Source organism: Leucoraja erinacea, chromosome 13 (genome assembly GCF_028641065.1).
Source record: "Leucoraja erinacea ecotype New England chromosome 13, Leri_hhj_1, whole genome shotgun sequence".
Lineage (NCBI taxonomy): Eukaryota > Metazoa > Chordata > Chondrichthyes > Rajiformes > Rajidae > Leucoraja > Leucoraja erinaceus.
In genome coordinates, this window is record NC_073389.1 from 799,772 (window position 1) to 815,666 (window position 15,895).

The 15,895-nt window shown below is 47.4% G+C and overlaps 1 protein-coding gene across 2 annotated transcripts in view; it reads left to right on the top strand.

Moving 5' to 3' along the window:
* The window catches only part of wdr3 (WD repeat domain 3), a 68,857-nt gene that overhangs the window by 4,390 nt on the left and 48,572 nt on the right, over positions 1–15,895 (top strand). For both annotated transcript variants that reach the window (XM_055644242.1, XM_055644243.1), the window contains exons 4-9: positions 1,804–1,922; positions 2,740–2,818; positions 4,012–4,107; positions 10,805–10,897; positions 13,468–13,569; positions 15,398–15,495. In XM_055644242.1, the coding sequence (XP_055500217.1) occupies positions 1,804–1,922; positions 2,740–2,818; positions 4,012–4,107; positions 10,805–10,897; positions 13,468–13,569; positions 15,398–15,495 (587 nt within the window). The remainder of the gene's footprint in view (positions 1–1,803; positions 1,923–2,739; positions 2,819–4,011; positions 4,108–10,804; positions 10,898–13,467; positions 13,570–15,397; positions 15,496–15,895) is intronic.

Here is a 15,895-nt window from a genome sequence, read left to right on the forward strand (position 1 = left end):
GCATTTCCTGCGGTTGGAAGGGAAAGTGCCCGGAGAGGGGGTGGTTCGGTGGGAAGGGACGAATTGACCAGGGAGTTACGGAGGGAGTGGTCTCTGCGGAACGCAGACGGGAGGAGATGGGAAGATGTGGCCAATGGTGGGATCCCGTTGGAGGTGGCGAAAATGTTGTAGGATTATCTGTGTATGACGGCTGGTGGGGTGGAAGGTGAGGACAAGGGGGATTCTGTCCTTGTTACGAGTGGGGGGATGGGGAGTGAGAGCAGAGTCACGGGGTATAGAAGAGACCCCGGTGAGAGCCTCATCTTTAGTAGAAGAGGGGAACCCCCGTTCCCTGAAGAATGAGGACATCTCCGATGCTCTGGTGTGGAACACCTCATCCTGGGTGCAGATGCGGCATAGACGGAGGAATTGGGAGTAGGGGAAGGAGTTGTTACAGGAAGCAGGGTGGGAAGAAGTGTAGTCCAGATAGCCATGGGAGTCAGTGGATTTATAGTGGATGTCGGTCAGTAGTCTATCACCTGCGATGGACTATGTTACATTGTTTAATAGAATTAAGTGTGGATGGAAGTGTCAACTCCATCGGTAGGCGGCGCGACTCTCGTCAGCAGCGGCCTCTGCAGCCCGTCTGCGTTTTTATTATTTTTTGTCTATGTTTTTATGTAGTTTTTGTTATTTTTTGTTGGGGTGTGTGTGTGGGAGGGTGGGGGGTGGGGTGGGAGGGAGGGGGGTAACTTTTAAATCTCTCCCTGCACGGGAGACCCGACCTTTTCTTTGTCGGGTCTCCGTTGTAGTTGGGGCTGCAACGAGGAGCAGCCTCCAACAGGAAGACCGGGGGCTCTGGTGCCGACTACTCACCTCACCGTCGCGGAGCTGGCCGAGTCCAGAGCGGGTGGAGCGGTGGTGGAGCGCTGCTGCTGCTGCGGCCCGACCTCCGGAGATTCGGAGGCTGCTACTGCGGGTGTGGCGGACGGCGGCACCGGGAGCCCGCGGATCCCTGGAGGGAGACCGCTTTTCAGGGCTCCCGCAACGACGACTTCTCCCGCCCGAGTTGCGGGGTCGAAGAGCTCCTGGAGCGGGGCCGCACAGCACCGCCCCGCGCGGCTTGGAATGGCCGCGGGACTCTGCGAGCGCACACCGGGGGCTCCAACACCAAGACCCGGTGTGCGACCTTGCACCACCCGGCGTGGCTTTAATGGCCGCGGGACAATCGCCATCGCCAGCCGGGGGCTTTGACTTTGACTCTGACATCGGGGGGGGGGGGGGGAGAGAGTGCAGTGGAGAGATAAGTTTTTTTGGCCTTCCATCACAGCGATGTCATGGATGTTTATGTAAATTATGTTGTGTCTTGGGTCTATTTGTTTGTAATGTATGGCTGCAGAAACGTCATTTCGTTTGGACCTCAAGGGGTTCTTGAATCTTGAATCTTGAATCTTGAAATTGAATCTTGAATCTTGAATCGTCATTTCAATGCCTTGTCAATTTCAGTAGCCTCCACTGTATAACTAAAAGCTTGTGTTCTTAAAGAGACAGTCCGCTATCACCGACATCCATTGTAACGAGGTACATAATAACGAGGGTGTATGTACTTGACGTTTCTAGAATGCTATTTCAATTACATGTCTTAAAGACAGTTAAGTGATAATCATAAAAAGATACAGAGTGCTGGAGTAACTCAGCGGGTCAGGCAGCATCTCTGGAAAACATGGATAGGTGACGCTTTGGGTCGGGACCCTTCTTGAGATTAGTGGTCATAATATAGTTGAATCTGACGATTGAAACCAGTCTGCTTTTAATATTCCACAGGACACAGAAATCATCGTCTGGGATGTGATCAATGAGAGTGGATTATACCGATTGAAAGGCCATAAAGATGCCGTTACACATGCCACATTTCTGAAAGGCAGGAATTTTCTGGTTTCAAGGTAACGAAGGAAGATTTTTTTTAAAATATAATATTTTTATTAGAAGCATATACATATAATAACCAAACCACGATTTGCTTACCAATTACATATATACAAAGCTTCCGTTTTTTTATTAAGAATTTCTTTTGAAAGATAGAGCTATAGAAAGAAAAGAAATAAGAGAAAAAAAAAGGAAACTATAAACTAATAGAGAGGGGAGGGAAAAAACCCCAAAGTGATTACCGATAACACAATTATGGAGATAGGTTCGTAGATTATAAAGTGTAATTATTCATCCAGCGCTGGATTCAGGTTTCAGGCCAGCTTCCTTGTTGAATCCACATTTTAATTGTGGGGGTTGTTGAGGGAGATGTTTTATAAAAGTTGCTAGTTTTCTTGCATTCCTTCCAATCTCCACCTGATGTGTCGTGTTTTGTCCCTCGGTAGTGTGTTGTTCCAGGCACCCACCACCCTTTGTGTAAATAAAAAAATCTCACACTTCTCCTTTAAACTTTCCCCCCGCTCACCTTAAAGCCCTCTAGGCTTTGACATTTCCACCCTGGGAAGAAGGTTGTGACTGTTCACCTTATCTATGCCACTCATAAATGTATCTACTTCTATCAGGTTTCCCCTCAACCTCCGACATTACAGAGGAAACAATCCAAGTTTGATTCAGTTAACTATTCTACAACAGTGTTTAAAATGCAACAGTGAGATTCTTACTTGCAGCAGCATTGCAGATGTTAAGAGCATGACAGGACATCTGCTCTGTGAATGTTGCATTTGGCAATGATTGCTTCATGCCTGTATCATGATTGTTGTTTGAATGTTTTAGCTCCAAGGACACGTTAGTGAAATGGTGGGATTTGGAGACACAGCATTGCTTCAAGACCATGGTTGGACATCGGAGTGAGGTTAGTCTCGCTATGTTGGTCGAGCAACTTATCCAGTAACTCCCCCTTTGTATAACACGGAGAATGTTGGAGTAACTCAGCTGCTCAAGCAGCATCATTGGAGTGTGTAGGAACTTGAAGAACGGTCCCGCCCCGAAAAGCCACCAATTCCTTTTCTACAGAGATGCTGTCATCAGAGAGCCACTTAGTTACTCCAACTCTTTGTGTTTATCTTGCCCCATTTACACTAGTTCTACCTGCCCATGTTTTACCCATATCCCTCTATTCCATGTACCTGTCCAAATGTCCACCAGAGATACTGTCTGGCGTTTTGAGTTACACTAGCATTTTGTGGTTCATTTAGTTTAGTATACGTATGGAAACATGCCCTTTGGCCTGTTTGAATTTCCATGCTGTATCTCTGAACATATCAGAGCCAAGGGATTCCCAGACACCCAGCACCAGCCTCCCATTTGATTTGATTTGGGACTCCTGGGACTCCCAGACAGCCTTGGCACGGTGCGTTAGTGACTGTGGCAGCACCAAGCCTTGTGGTGATGGGGACCGCAGTACCATTGCTGGCACAGCGCAGGGTTCCAGAACCAGGGGCCACAGTCTTCAAATAAAGGGGAGGCCATTTAAGACTGAGATGAGAAAAAACGTCTTCACCCAGAGAGTTGTGAATTTGTGGAATTCCCTGCCACAGAGGGCAGTGGAGGCCAAATCACTGGATGGATTTAAGAGAGCGTTAGATAGAGCTCTAGGGGCTAGTGGAGTCAAAGGATATTGGGAGAAGGCAGGCACGGGTTATTGATTGGGGACGATCAGCCATGATCACACTGAATGGCGGCGCTGGCTCAAAGGGCCGAATGGCCTCCACCTCCTGCACCTGTTTTCTATGTTCCTGACACTACGTTGTGTAACCCAAGCCAATGTCTCTTGTTTTGAGCACAGTGACGTTCTTGCGTATATCGGTGGGCAAGTAGGGTGCCCTGGTACTCTGTAGTAAGGAACTGCAGGTGCTGGTTTAGACACAAAATGCTGGAGTAACTCAGCGGGACAGAAAGCATCTCTGGAGAGAAAGAATAGGTGATATAGGTGAGACAGGTGAGGCCAGGTGCCTAAATAGTTTATGTTTTGAATCAGGACCCTTTCTTCAGACGCTGTAAAGAAAGTGTTAAGTGTAGTTTCTGTGGTTTTGTTTTTTGCTGCAGGTTTGGAACTTTGTGCTGCTTTCAAACGAGATGCGAATGATGACTGGCTCGTCAGACAGTGAGCTGAGAGTGTGGGACATCCAGTACCTGGATGAGGTAAACATTTCACAAACCTTCACCATCAGGGTCACAAACCACATTGCGGTGATGTTTTCTCTCTGAATTGGTAGTTTACCGAATTTCCCGGCTATGAAGACGCTATTTTTTACCCAAAAATAAGGCACGAAAATTTACCTGCGTCTTGGAGGCCGAAGGTTAGATTGTTAGCCAAGAAAGGTAGACTTGGCTATCCCTCAGTACAGCAACATCAAGAACAAGTCTATCCCTCATTGCTAGCAGCTGATGGGAAGTGGCTGCACAGTGGGAAGCGGCTATAATAGGACAGCGCCACTATCACAGTGTGTGGGGAGTCTGGCCAGGGTCAGCACCAGCAGGAGCGTTGAGAAGGAGGGGGTCGGGGATCATGCCAGGAACTCACTCGCTCACCTGTGTGCAACTGCCAGTCACGGTGAATCTCTCTCTCTCTCCCTTTCTCTCTCTTTCGCTCTCTCTCTCTCTCTCTCTCTCTCTCTCTTTCTCTTCTCTCTCTCTCTCTCTCTCTCTCTCTCTCTCCCTCTCTCTCTCTCTCTCTCTCTCTCTCTCTCTCTCTCTCTCTCTTTTTTCTCTCTCTCTCTCTCTCTCTCTCTCTCTCTCTCTCTCCCTCTCTCTCTCTCTCTCTCTCTCTCTCTCTCTCTCTCTCTCTCTCTCTCTATCTCTCTCTCTCTTTCTCTCTCTCTCCCCTCTCTCTCTCTCTCTCTCTCTCTCTCTCTCTCTCTCTCTCTCTCTCTCTCTCTCTCTCTCTCTCTCTCTCTCTCTCTCTCTCCCCTTCTCTCTCCCCCTCTCTCTCTCTCTTTCTCTCTCTCTCTTTCTCTTTTACAGTTTAAGGATAAAGGGGAAATCTTTTAGGTCTGAGATGAGGAAAACTTTTTTCACAGAGAGTGGTGAATCTGTGCAACTCTCTGCCGCAGAAGGTAGTTGAGGCCAGTTCATTGGCTATATTTAAGAGGGAGTTAGATGTGGCCCTTGTGGCTAAAGGGATCAGGGGGTATGGAGAGAAGGCAGGTACAGGATACTGAGTTGGATGATCAGCCATGATCATATTGAATGGCGGTGCAGGCTCGAAGGGCCGAATGGCCTACTCCTGCACCTGTTTTCTATGTTTCTTTCTCCACCCCCCGCGGGGCAAGTGAGCCGACCTGGGAACTGCAACCATTCGTGGGGTACGTAGCCGACCTGGGTATCACAGCCAGTCCCGGAGCTTGCAGGCGACCTTGACCCTGCAGCTAGTCCCGGGGAAGGGAGGGATCTGGGAACTGCAGCCAGTCTCGGGGCACACAGGCAATGTTGCCGACCCCTGGACTGAACCAGACCTTTGATCCAGTCCGACTATCCTTTTATCAAAGTTTAGCAACTTACATTGGGGGTGTGTCTTCATTGCCGGGAAATACGGTAGTTTATTGTCTCGTGTAACGAGCTACAGTGAGAAGCTATTTTGCTGCGTGCTATCCAGTCTTCAGAAAGACTATAATCTTTCTAAGTCCGCAGTGTACAGATACAGGATAAAGGGAATAACGTTAAGTGCAAGCAAGTCCAAGGGACTCCAATGAGGTAGATGGGAGGTCAGGGCTGCTTTCTAGCTGGGGATAGTGTAAAGCTTATGTTGTGTGCCATCCAGTCAGCGGAAAGACGATACATGATTACAATCGAGCCAGGGAGTGGGGACAATGGCCCCATATTCAATGTCCACAAGATGAGCCTCTAACAACTGTCCCTAGGATTTGCAATGTGTTTCTTTAAGGCCTGTCCCACTTAGGCTATTTTTAGGCGACTGCCAGCAACTGGCACAGTTGTAGCAGATTGCTGAAAAGCTGGCGACTGGACCCCACTTCGACATAAAATTTAAAATAGAATAATTTCTTTAACAACAAAAGTAAACTGAAGTCAGCACCAGCGATAACCTACGTCACCTGGCGACAACTACGACAGCATCTACTTCGGGAGAAGTCAAGCTAAGCTCATTGGCGTCAAACCCACTGTTGTCGAATGTCCCCGAAATGTTTTCAACATGTTGAAAATCCAGCGACGACCAGAAAGACTCTACGACTCTTTGGGCGACTGAGGAGACGACTCACGACCGTACAGCCGACACCCCGGCGACTATGTGGCAACTGCCTAGTCACCTAAAAAATCGCCTAAGTGGGACAGGCCCTTTAGGCATGGACCACTTCCCATGTCATTATGGACACTCGCCACTTAGTGTGCACCACCAGATTCAGGGACAGTTTCTTCACAGCTGTTATCAGGCAACTGAATCATCCTACCACAACCGGAGAGCAGTGCTGAACTACTATCTTCCTCAATGGTGACCCTCGGAGACTATCCTTGTTTAAGAACGGCAGATGCTGGAAAAATCAAAGGTAGACAAAAATGCTGGAGAAACTCAGTGGGTGAGGCAGCATCTATGGAGTGAAGGAATAGGTGACGTTTTAGTCGAGACCCTTCTTCAGACTGGAGAAACTCAGACCCGCTGAGTTTCTCCAGCATTTTGTCTACCTCGGACTACCCTTGATTGGACTTTGCTGGCTTTAATCTGTACTATACGTTCTACCCTTAAAATATATCTATACACTGTAAATGGCTCGATTGTGATTATATATTGGCTTTCCGCTGTCTGGTTAGCGTGCAACAAAAGCTTTTCACTGTACCTCGGTGAACTGAACTAGACTAAACTGAAATGTACCTGCAGTCCCTTTGGTCGTTAGAAGATAGGAAGTTTTGAAGATTTATTATTTTTGTTTATTATTGTTAATGTGAATAATCAGTGACCATCCTGATCACATCCATGTCTCCAACCATGATCTACTTTATTTCATCATCATCATCATCATCATCATTCTTTATTGTCATCATGCAAAGCAACAAATTGTACAGTGCAAAATGAGAAGACATTTCCCAGGGAATACCAGAGCATCGCACATAAACACTTAAACATTTCACACATAAATAAAAACAATCCAGTTCCTGATAAAAAACAGTACGAATAGTTTAAAAAAAGTGCAGGTAAAAAAGCAACATTAAAATACAATTTAAAAAAAGTCATAAAATGTCCAGGGCAGCTGATTTAAGTGGCCTGAGCCAGTGCCAGAGTTATTACTCAGTGCCAGTTATTAAATTGTCAGTGCAAAAGCAGCAGAATTAGGTGGAATGACTGTTTAGCAGCCTCACAGCCTGTGGAAGGAAGCTGTTTAGCAGTCTGGCTGTCTGGGCTTTGATGCTGCGGTATCTCTTGCCTGATGGCAGGAGATCTAGATGTGTGTGGAGGGGGTGCAGTCTGTCCTTTGCTATGCTCAGAGCTTTTTTCAGGCAGCGGCTCTGGAACAGTTCTTGTACCGAGGGTAGGGAGACGCCAATGATCCTCTCTGCTCCCCTCACTACCCTCTGCAGAGCCTTCCTGTCCGAGCAGTTACAGTTGGAGTACCACGTGTACATGCAGTACGTGAGTACAGACTCCACCATGCCCCTGTAAAAGGCCCTGAGGATGTTGGTGGGGAGTGAGGCCTGTTTTAGTTTCCTCAGGAAGTGCAGTCGCTGATGGTTTGACAATCCCAGTGTTGTTCCTGGACCAGGTGAGACTGTCTGTAATTTGCACTCTGAGGAACTTTATGCTCTCCACTCTCTCCACTGTGGTGCCACTGATGTTGAGGGGTGTGTGTTTGGGCTGCGACCTCCTGAAGTTGACTATCATCTCCTTTGTTTGTTCTACGTTTAATTCTAGATTTCTGTGCTATCCAGTCAGAGAAAAGACTATACACCAATGCAATCCAGCCACCCACAACACACTGACACAGAATAAACGGCACCACATTTAGTGCTGAAGAAATTCCTCTTCACCTCCATTCTGATTTTAGTTTAGATTAGAGATACGGCGCGGAGCCAGGCCCTTCAGCCCACCTAGTCCGTGCTGACCAGAGATCCCGCACATTTACACCATCCCACACACACTAAAGACAGTTTACAATTTTACCAAAGCCAATTAATCTGTACGTCTGGAATGTGGGAGGAACCCGTAGATCTCAGTCAAAACCCACGCAGGTCACGGGGAGAACGTAAGCGTGCAGGTACAGCAGGCAGTGAAGAAAGCTAATGGCATGGTGACCTTCATAACAAGAGGAGTTGAGTACAGGAGCAAAGAGGTCCTTCTACAGTTGTACAGAGCCCTGGTGAGACCACACTTTATAGGTTTCACCGGTCTTTTATTGTCACGTACCACGTACAGTGATATGCAAATTACCATATAGCCATATGAAAAAAAAAGCAACACCAGACACAACTACATAAAAGTTAAGATAACCCTCCACCACAGCAGATTCCCCACGTTCACCACTATGATGGAAGGCAAAAAAGTACAATCGTCTTCCTCTTTATTCTCCCGTGTCCGGGCAGTCGAACCATCCGCAGTCGGGGCGATCGAAACTCCCGTGTCGGGGTGATCGAAACTCCCGTGTCGGGGTGATCGAAACTCCCGTGTCAGGGCGATCGAAACTCCCATGTCGGGGTGATCGAAACTCCCGTGTCGGGGTGATCGAAACTCCCGTGTCGGGGCGATCGAAACTCCCATGTCGGGGTGATCGAAACTCCCGTGTCGGGGCGATCGAAACTCCCGTGTCAGGGCGATCGAAACTCCCGTGTCGGGGTGATCGAAGCTCCCGTGTCGGGGCGATCGAAACTCCCGTGTCGGGGTGATCGAAACTCCCGTGTTGATCGAAACTCCCGTGTCGGGGCGATCGAAACTCCCGTGTCGGGGCGATCGAAACTCCCGTGTCGGGGCGATCGAAACTCCCGTGTCGGGGCGATCGAAACTCCCGTGTCGGGGCGATCGAAACTCCCGTGTCGGGGCGATCGAAACTCCCGTGTCGGGGCGATCGAAACTCCCGTGTCAGGGTGATCGAAACTCCCGTGTCGGGGCGATCGAAACTCCCGAGTCGGAGCGGGTCGAAGCTCCTACGGCTTGGAGTTCTCAAAGTCTCTCGAAGTTCTCGAGTTCTCTAACCAGAGACCGCGAGCTCCATGATGTTAAAGTTCACAAGCACCCACGGTTGGAGCTCCGAGGTCAATCCCTGGCAAAGGGATTGCGAGCTCCGCGATGGTAAGCCTGCAGGCAGCGCTCGAAGTCGGTCTCCAGCAATGGCCGCCAACTCCTCGATGTTAGGCTGCAGTGCGGACGGAGATACAATACCAAAAGAAATAGCATCTCCATTGAAGTAAGAGACTAGAAAAAGTTTCCCCCAACCCCCCTCATATAAAAAAAGGTCAAGAACACTAAAAGCATACATTCAACACATACAAACAAACAACAAAGAAGGAAGGGACAGACAGACAGACGGTTGGCCAGGCAGCCATTGCTGGCGCCACCCGGTGGCTACCTGGAGTATTGTGTGCAGTTTTGGTCTCCAAATTTGAGGAAGCACCTTCTTGCTATTGAGGGAGTGCAGCGTAGGTTCACAAGGTTATTTCCCAGGATGGCGGGACTGTCATATGATGAAAGAATGGGATGACTGGGCTTGTATTCATTGGAATTTAGAAGGATGAGAGGAGATCTTATGGAAACATAAAATTATTAAGGGATTGGACACACTAGATTCACAATGTTGGGGGAACCAGGTTCAGAACCAGGGGCCACAGTTTAAGAATAAGGGGTAGGCCATGTAGAACTGAGATGAGGTTGTCTATTTTCACCTATTTTCTATGTATCTATGTAGAATGTATTCAATGCCGACTATGTTCTGTTGTGCTGAATCAAAGCAAGAATGTCATTGTCCTATCAGGGCCACATGACAATAAACTCTCTTGAACTTGAACTTGAACTTGAATGTACAAACTCCATCCAGCCAGCACCCGTGGTCAAGATCAAAGCCGGGTTCTATGACACAGTGAGGCAGCAACTCTCCCGCTGCGCAACTGTGCCGCACAGGTTCTAAAGGTGCGTCCTTTTATTCTGAGGCTTCTGGTCCGAGGTTCTCCCAATACTGGAAACATCCTCTTCACTCCCACTTTACCTATGACGTCTGTATCACTCAAAATGGATTGTACTTGGTTTGGGATCAGTTCCATCCCAGACCGCAAGAAATTGCAGGGAATTGTGGACGCAGCCCAGACCATCACGCAAACCAACCTCCCATCCACTTACTCCATCTACACTTCACGCTGCCGGGGCAAGGCCAGCAACATAATCAAGGCCCAGTCTCACCCCGGCCATTCCCTCTTCCTCTCCCATCACTCAAGTACAGAAGTGTGTAAAATGCTCAGAGACAGTTTCTTCCCAGCTGTTATCAAGCAACTGAACCGTCCAACCAACAACTGGAGAGCGGTCCTAAGCTACTATCTACCTCATTAAAGGCCCTCCGACTATCTCTAATTGGACTTTACTGGGCATTACCTTGCACTAAACGTTATTATCATGTATCTGTACACTGATGACGGCTTGGTTGTAATTATGTATATATACATATATAGTCTTTCCGCTGACTGGTTAGCACGCAACCAACCATTATTGTCGGTACACGTGACAATAAACTAAACTTGACTAGATGGATATTCTCTTCCTAGCTTGGTGTTACTGGTTTTCAAAAAAATTAAATGCACCAAGTTTCTCCTCTTGAGTGTTATATCGATGTTGAAATATGAATCTAATTCAATGAAAGACAGCAGGCGTCATTCATTTCACGCATGTCTGATGTTGTGGATTACTTTTCAGGCAAAAGAACCTGGAGAAACAGATGTGAAAAAGACCAAACGTTCCTCAGAATACACTGAATTCATGGAGGAGTTGAATGATGAGCCTGAAGAGGTGAGACGTTTGCAACTATGGACATCTGTTGTAGTCATTAATTCTTAGATCATTATCAGCAGAACTGTATTTTCTTAAAATCCAGGCAGCAATGAAATTTGTGTGTTGGAATGAAACAAATAATTTTGCTTGACACGATAGACAATAGGTGCAGGAGTAGGCCATTTGGCCCTTCGAGCCAGCACCGCCATTCAATGTGATCAGGGCTGATCATCCACAATCAATACCCCGTTCCTGCCTTCTCCCCATATCCCCTGACTCCGCTATCTTTAAGAGCCCTATCTAGCTGTCTCTTGAAAGCATCCAGAGAACCGGCCTCCACCGCCCACAGACTCGCAACTCTCTGTGAGGAAAAAGTGTTTCCTCATCTCCGTTCTAAATGGCATACTCCTTATTCTTAAACTGTGACCCCTGGTTGTAGACTCCCCCAACATCGGGAACATGTTTCCTGCCTCTAGTGTGCCCAAGCCCTTAATGATCCTCCTCAACAGACTCCTGCTGTATTTGTAAGTGTTTAGGGAGTTAATAGCAAGATCCAAACTCAAACCAGTGCTGGAGGATTTCGGGCAACATCTGAGTAGGAACAAGATGGACACAAAATGTTGGAGTAACTCGGCAGGAAGGGACAGGCAGCATCTCTGGAGGAGAGGAATAGGTGACTTTTTTGGTCGAGACCATTATTCAGACTGAGTCAGGGAGAAGGGAAACTAGTGGTAAGAAACGGTGCAGAACAAATCAGAGCCGACACCAATGATCAAGGAAAGTGGAGGCCACAATGGTTCATTGTTGGCTGTGGAAGAGATGATAACAAAGGGATATATGAATGTGAACAGTGGAACTGGCAGGACGACTAGGGTGAAGAGGGACGGAGAGAGAGGGAATGCAGGGGTTACTTGAAATTATGAAATCAATATTCATACCACTGTGTTGTAAGCTGCCCAAGTGAAATATGAGATGCTGCTCCTCCAATTTGTGTTTTACCTTACTCTGACAATGGAGGAGGCTCAGGACAGAAGGTCAGAATGGAAATAGACAGAAGCAACTTTTCAAGTCGAGATCCTTGTTCGGACTGATGAATCTGAAGAAGGGATCCGAGCGGAATGGTCACTTGTCTGTTCCCTCCACTTCCCTACACACCAGGGGCAATTTACAGGGGCCAGTTAACCCACAAACCAGCACGTTTTGGGCTGGGATCCTTCTCGACCCAAAACATCGCCAGCCCGTTCCCTCCACAGATGCTGCCTGACCCGCTGAGTTCCTCCAGCACTTTGTGTTTTGCTCCAAATTCCAGCATCTGCAGCCTTCACAAAGCTATTATTCTGCAGCAGGAAGAACACGGTCACTGGACAACATAAACTATCCGCTGGAAGGCAAATCCATTAAAGCATGATCTTCACTGCTCATCTTAACACAAACACGATGTTTGTCGGGCTGGGTGCGAGTTGGCAGCTGGAGCTTACGCAGTTTAACTGAACTAGAGTCATGGCGTCCGGGTTATGTGGCATCCCAGCACGACAGCGCAGCGGGTATAGCCGCTGCCCCACAGCTCCGGAGGCCCCAGTTCCATCCCAACCTCGTTGGCTGTCTGTGTAAAGTTTTGTTGTTCTCCCTGAGACGCCATGGGTTTCCGCCCACATCCCAAGGACGTGCGGGTTTGTGGGTTAATTGGCCTCTGTAAATTGTCCCTAGTGTGTTGGGAGTGGATGAGAAAGTGGGATAACATAGAACTAGTGTGGGGGACTGATGAATTGATTGATACTTTATTGTCATGTGTACTTGGTACAGTGAGATTATTGTATACAGTACAAGTATGCAAGAGTTGCTACTGTATATGCTAATGGTGTTCAATATAAGCAGGGAATGCTGGGTAATAAATCTCTCTCATGATCCAGGCAACCAGTGTGTATGTCTTGTTCTTCATTCAGCCGTCCAGAATATAACAGCTACCTAAAGGGCACCGTCAAAGTTACAAAAGTATTCAGTGTAGCCCTCTTCCTTCTCCCCCACCTCCCCTACCAGTTTCTCTGGGTTCTTGCTGTCCCCAGTACGTCAGGTCTCTCCTTGTGCTCGGTGGCATTTCCTCCACCAACTGCTGACACTCACGCGGGCGATGGCTCATCGACAGCTCTCCTCTCTCCCCGACAGTCATCTCTCTCCCCGACGGCCCTCTCCCTCTCCAACAGCCCTCCACTCTCACCGACGGCCCTCTCTCTCTCTCTCTTTCTTTCTCTCTCTCTCTCTCTCTATCTCTCTCTCTCTCTCTCTCACTGACAGCCTTCTCGCCATGCGTACTGGGTAATCAATGGTTGGCATGGACTCGGTGGGCCGAACGGTCTGTCTCACGTATACAAACTAAACTTTGCTTTCAGAAGGTAAAAACGCGGGAAGGGAACATTGCAAATAAAGTCTAAATAAGTTTGTAATGAGTTGAGTTGAAAGGTAAGTGGCTGGTGGAAGGCTAGATCTTGTGCAACTTTGCAAGCATGGATTTGATGTTGGGTGATATGGTGAGATACTATTGTGCATCTTGTGAAGCCAACAATTGTCATTGTTTTCTTTTACCTTGACAGCATTTACTGACTTGTGAGAAGGTTGGATCCATCTTTAGGGAGGGCAGGGATCGAGTTGTTTCCTTGGCGTCCGATCTCAGTCAAAGAATTGTTGTCTGTCATGTAAGTACCGCAATGTTCAGTGCGAAGAAGGGTCTCGACCCGAAACGCCACCCGTTCCTTTTCTCCAGAGATACTGCCTGACCCGCTGAGTAAAGGGCCTGCCCCACTTTCATGACCTAATTCACAACCTTTTTACTTACTTGTGGACATTTTTCATCATGCTAGAAAAAACGCCCCAACCTACTTGATGCCACGAGTACCTACGACGAGCATCATGACCTACCTACGACCTCCTATGACCTCGTGACGACCATGCTGCGAGTATGAGTCAAGGGCAAACTCGGCAGAGGTTGTGAAAGTGGGACTGGCTCTTTACTCCAGCATTTTGTGTCTCTCATTCACAATGTCCATCACTGGGTTGGTTGACTAACCAACACATACACCTGAATTCTGTAAAGTTCAGCACTTTATCATTAGTATTCGGATTGAAAGTAGCTGCTCTGTTTAATAAAGATGTTTGATAGACCCCACATCCCTAAGACGTGCGAGTTTGAAGGTTAAATTGTCCATGGTGTGTAGGTGGATGAGAAAATGAGACAACATAGAACTAGTGTGATTGTCGGCATGAGCCAAAGGGGCAGTTTCATGCTCTATCTCTAAATTAAGCTGTTTGATCTTGGAATGCCAAGTCATATATATTTTCATATATTTTTGACAAATGGGTATTTGATTATTTTAAACAAAGCACGGTTAATTTTGTTTTTTAGGTTTAATATTATGCCAGATAGTTTACAGCTCGAACCTGTTAATATTCCACCTTGGTGAAGAATCAATATATCCTTCATACTCTTCAAAGATCTTTTGAAATATGGTGCTCCTCATTTTGCACGACGTCTAGGACTGAGCAGGCTGGGTCTGGGGTCAAGGAAAGAGCGTTCATGTCGCAGCCCTGTTTCCACCACCCACACAAGAAGCATAAGACAGACACCATTGTGCAGATGCCGAGAAGTGTGTTCAGCTCTGGCTGAGCTACTTCTAATCTTGTGATGTGGACTCAATAAGAAGATGAAGGCTGGGACTCTATTCCTTGGAGCGCAAAAGGATGAAGGGTGATCTTATAGACAATAGACAATAGGTGCAGGAGTAGGCCATTTGGCCCTTCGAGCCAGCACCGACATTCACTGTGATCATGGCTGATCATCCCCAATCAGTACCCCGTTCCTGCCTTCTCCCCATATCCCCTGACTCCACTATTTTTAAGAGCCCTATCTAGCTCTCTCTTGAAAGTATCCAGAGAACCGGCCTCCACCGCAGTGTGAGGCACAGAATTTCCACAGACTCACCATTCTCTGGTTGAAAAAGTGTTTCCTCGTCTCCGTTCTAAAGGAGTATAAAATCATGAGGGGGAATAGATCGGGTAGACGCACAGTCTCTTGCCCAGAGTAGGGGAATCGAGAACCAGAGGACATCGGTTCAAGTGAGTGTGGAAAGATTTAATTGGAACCTGAGAGGTAACTTGTTCACACAGAGGGTGGTGGGTGTATGGAACGAGCTGCCAGAGGAGGTAGTTGAGGCTGGGACTATCATAACATTTAAGGAATATTTAGACAGGTACATGGATAGGGCAGGTTTAGAGGGATATGGACCAAACGCTGGCAGGTGGGACCAGTGTAGATGGGATATGTTGGTTACTGTGGCCAACTTGGGCTGAAGCGCTTGTTTCCATGCTCTATGACTATGAGCAGCAGTTGTCTGTGTAGACTGGAATACATTAAGACCGTTCAGCATATGAAGTTGCGTTTATGTAAAGTACTGCCTTTAATGTAAATGTGGATCCATTGGGTGAAGCAGTCTGTTGACCATTGTACAATTGTACAACTTCTTACAGGGCACCAGTGATGTTCTCGAGGTTTTTAAGGTCTTAAATGATGAGGAGGTGAAGAAAAAGATTGAAAAGAAACAAAGGAAAACCAAGAAAAAGGCAAAGTAAGTTGAAATGTATAATAGTTGGCTCCAAGAATAAGATCGCAGCTGCCACGCATGCGAAGATCTTTAGACTTTGGAGATACAGAGTGGAAACAGGCCCTTCGGCCCGCTGAGTCTGTGCCAACCAGCGATCACCCCGTACACTAACACTATCCTACGCACTAGGGACAATTTACAATGTACGTCTGTGGAGTGTGGGAGGAAACTGGAGCACCCGTACAAACCGCACCCGCAGTCAGGATGGAAGCCGGGTTTCTGTACAGTGTGGGGAATGGTGCTGAATCAATAGTTGTAGGTTTGAGTCCTAACATCATTGATTGATACAAATACATCGATAGATGCTCCTGAACACATCATCAGTGATGTAACCTGGGGTCATTGGGTGTTTCGGGTCTTTCAA